At 32.1% G+C, this 2,225-nt stretch overlaps 1 protein-coding gene across 1 annotated transcript in view; it reads right to left on the reverse strand.

Annotated features, from left to right (window-relative positions):
- RNF145 (ring finger protein 145) overlaps positions 1 to 1,887 on the reverse strand; it is a 40,750-nt gene extending 38,863 nt beyond the window's left edge. The window contains 1 exon segment of the mRNA XM_006766303.2: positions 1,688 to 1,887. Within this exon segment, the coding sequence (XP_006766366.1) occupies positions 1,688 to 1,871 (184 nt within the window). The 5' untranslated portion in view covers positions 1,872 to 1,887.
- Positions 1,888 to 2,225: the final 338 nt, after the last annotated feature.

A 2,225-nucleotide genomic window follows, 5' to 3' on the forward strand; every position in this document is an offset into this window, starting at 1 on the left:
CAGGTTCAATTCTGGTCAAGGGCATGTACCTTGGTTGTGGGCACATCCCCAGTAGGGGGTGTGCAGGAGGCAGCTGATCGATGTTTCTCTCTCATCGATGTTTCTAACTCTCTATCCCTCTCCCTTCCTCTCTGTAAAAAAATCAATAAAATATATATTTTTTAAAAAAATAGCTGCTTGTTCGGGCTCAGAGTGAGAACTTAATGAACGAGGAACAGATATAGGGGGCGATACTTTTCACTGTATACTTTTTATGCTTATTGATTTTTGAACATAAATACATTACAGTGTGTTTAAGGAGAAAATTTCTATAATCAAGAGCATTACATAAGCACTACATAATACTTTGACGCAGAGGTTTCTACAACCAAAAAACTATTCAAGCTGAAATGATCTACTATGTAATCACTGAGCTTACTCTACCATAGCATATACTAAGAGTATTTAAGAAGGCTGAGTTACATTCACAAAGTTATGTCAGTGGTCATAAACGGCAACTGTACTAGAACACATTTAATTTCTAAAATTAATGTTTCTGGTTACTAGGTGGCTATTTTTATAATAAGTGTTTAAATCTATTAAGAAATAATATACATGATAAGCACATTTTTTTAAACCACCCTGTAAATTATTTGCTGATTAAGCTAAACATCTAAGCCAAGTACTCAATTGTTCTACTAAAACAGACTGGAATTATTTTCCATAAATTGGCTAACATACAAAGCCTTTAATAAAGGGCTGAGAATTATAATGTTTTACAGCATAAAAGAATCTTCTCATGTCACAGACTTTCCCAATGTAGTGCTACCTAAGAGAGAGAGTTTATTGTATTCAGATGTTCTGATTACAGTACACACTGTCTTTTCTGCTAGATCTTATTTCTTCCCACAATGACTTACTTGGTAATAATCTCTTAGAGCTGGAAGGGGTTCTCAGGGCTAGGCTTTGGAACCCAAGAAGTCTTTCAATAGATAAAAATGAATCTCATAGAGAAAAGACAATCCTTCACGATTTTATAAAAGATAAACTTGTTGATGGGCAATTCTAATAAAAAATATTAATAAAACTACTATAGTACATCATTCAAACCATGTATTGAGTTATGCAACAGCAATGTTAAATAAAATACATTGTTGCTATCATTTCATGTAAACCAAAAATTAACCAAAAAAATGAGACTCATGACTTTTAATGTATATGAATTTTATGTTTCCTGAAAGTATTTCTTGACTTTAATTTCTTTAACCCCCTCAACATTACTTTCATAACTAACTCCAAATCATATCAATTATATTTCAAGGAGTATTTTAAAAGAAAATATTATTATATCATTTCCCACCTTTCATTTCACTGAAATGAAGGCTTTAATATTCAACTGATATTATTCTTTTGGAACAATAAAGAATAATGCATTTTAAGAAGCTTCTTTCTGAATTACTACCAAAACCATAAATAATCACAAATTAAAACAAGCTAAATGTCTGGGAAAGTATTCTTCATTATTTATATTTTATCATATTAAAATCTAAAATGTTTTCTTCCGCCTTCTACTTTCATCCAGTAAAATAAATTCAACTGTTTTCCTTTACCCCTAATAATACATATGCAATAGTCAGACTATAAACAAGATTCATAAACGTTTATCATGGCTCACTAAAAGATGACAAAAGGTGGTGCAGATACTTACCTACATAATGCATATTAAGAGCCAAATACTTATATTGGAAAAGAGGGTTGTTATTGAGGCTACTTCTTTGGATCTGCTGGAAGAAGGAGCTGACATCCCATCTGTACAGGACATCCAACAGCATGATGCTTGGCACCCTCAGGGCCACATTTAACACTGCCTCCATTTTCTCCTTTGCAGCCATGTTTTTTCTTGGAGCAGACCTAAAATTCAAGAGACACATTATATAAAAACAAGTCACCTCAAATAGCTGTTAGATATCTTCTTATGACTCTAACGGATTTTCACTATATTGGAATGTATGAAACTTCCTAGCCACATTAAGATTCTGATGAAATGTTCATCAGGCCTCCAAATTTATTTTTTAAAAAGCCCCTAATTCCAAATCTAGGCACTTAGCAACAAAATACCCTAAAAGAATATTGCAGCTTTTGTCCAATTAATTTGCGATGTAAAATTCACTCCTATGTAATTACTTGAGATGTATATAGCTCTTAAATGAGGGAAAACATTAAATATTAATAAATGTTAAAAATCC

This window comes from Myotis davidii, unplaced genomic scaffold (genome assembly GCF_000327345.1).
Source record: "Myotis davidii unplaced genomic scaffold, ASM32734v1 scaffold18, whole genome shotgun sequence".
NCBI lineage: Eukaryota > Metazoa > Chordata > Mammalia > Chiroptera > Vespertilionidae > Myotis > Myotis davidii.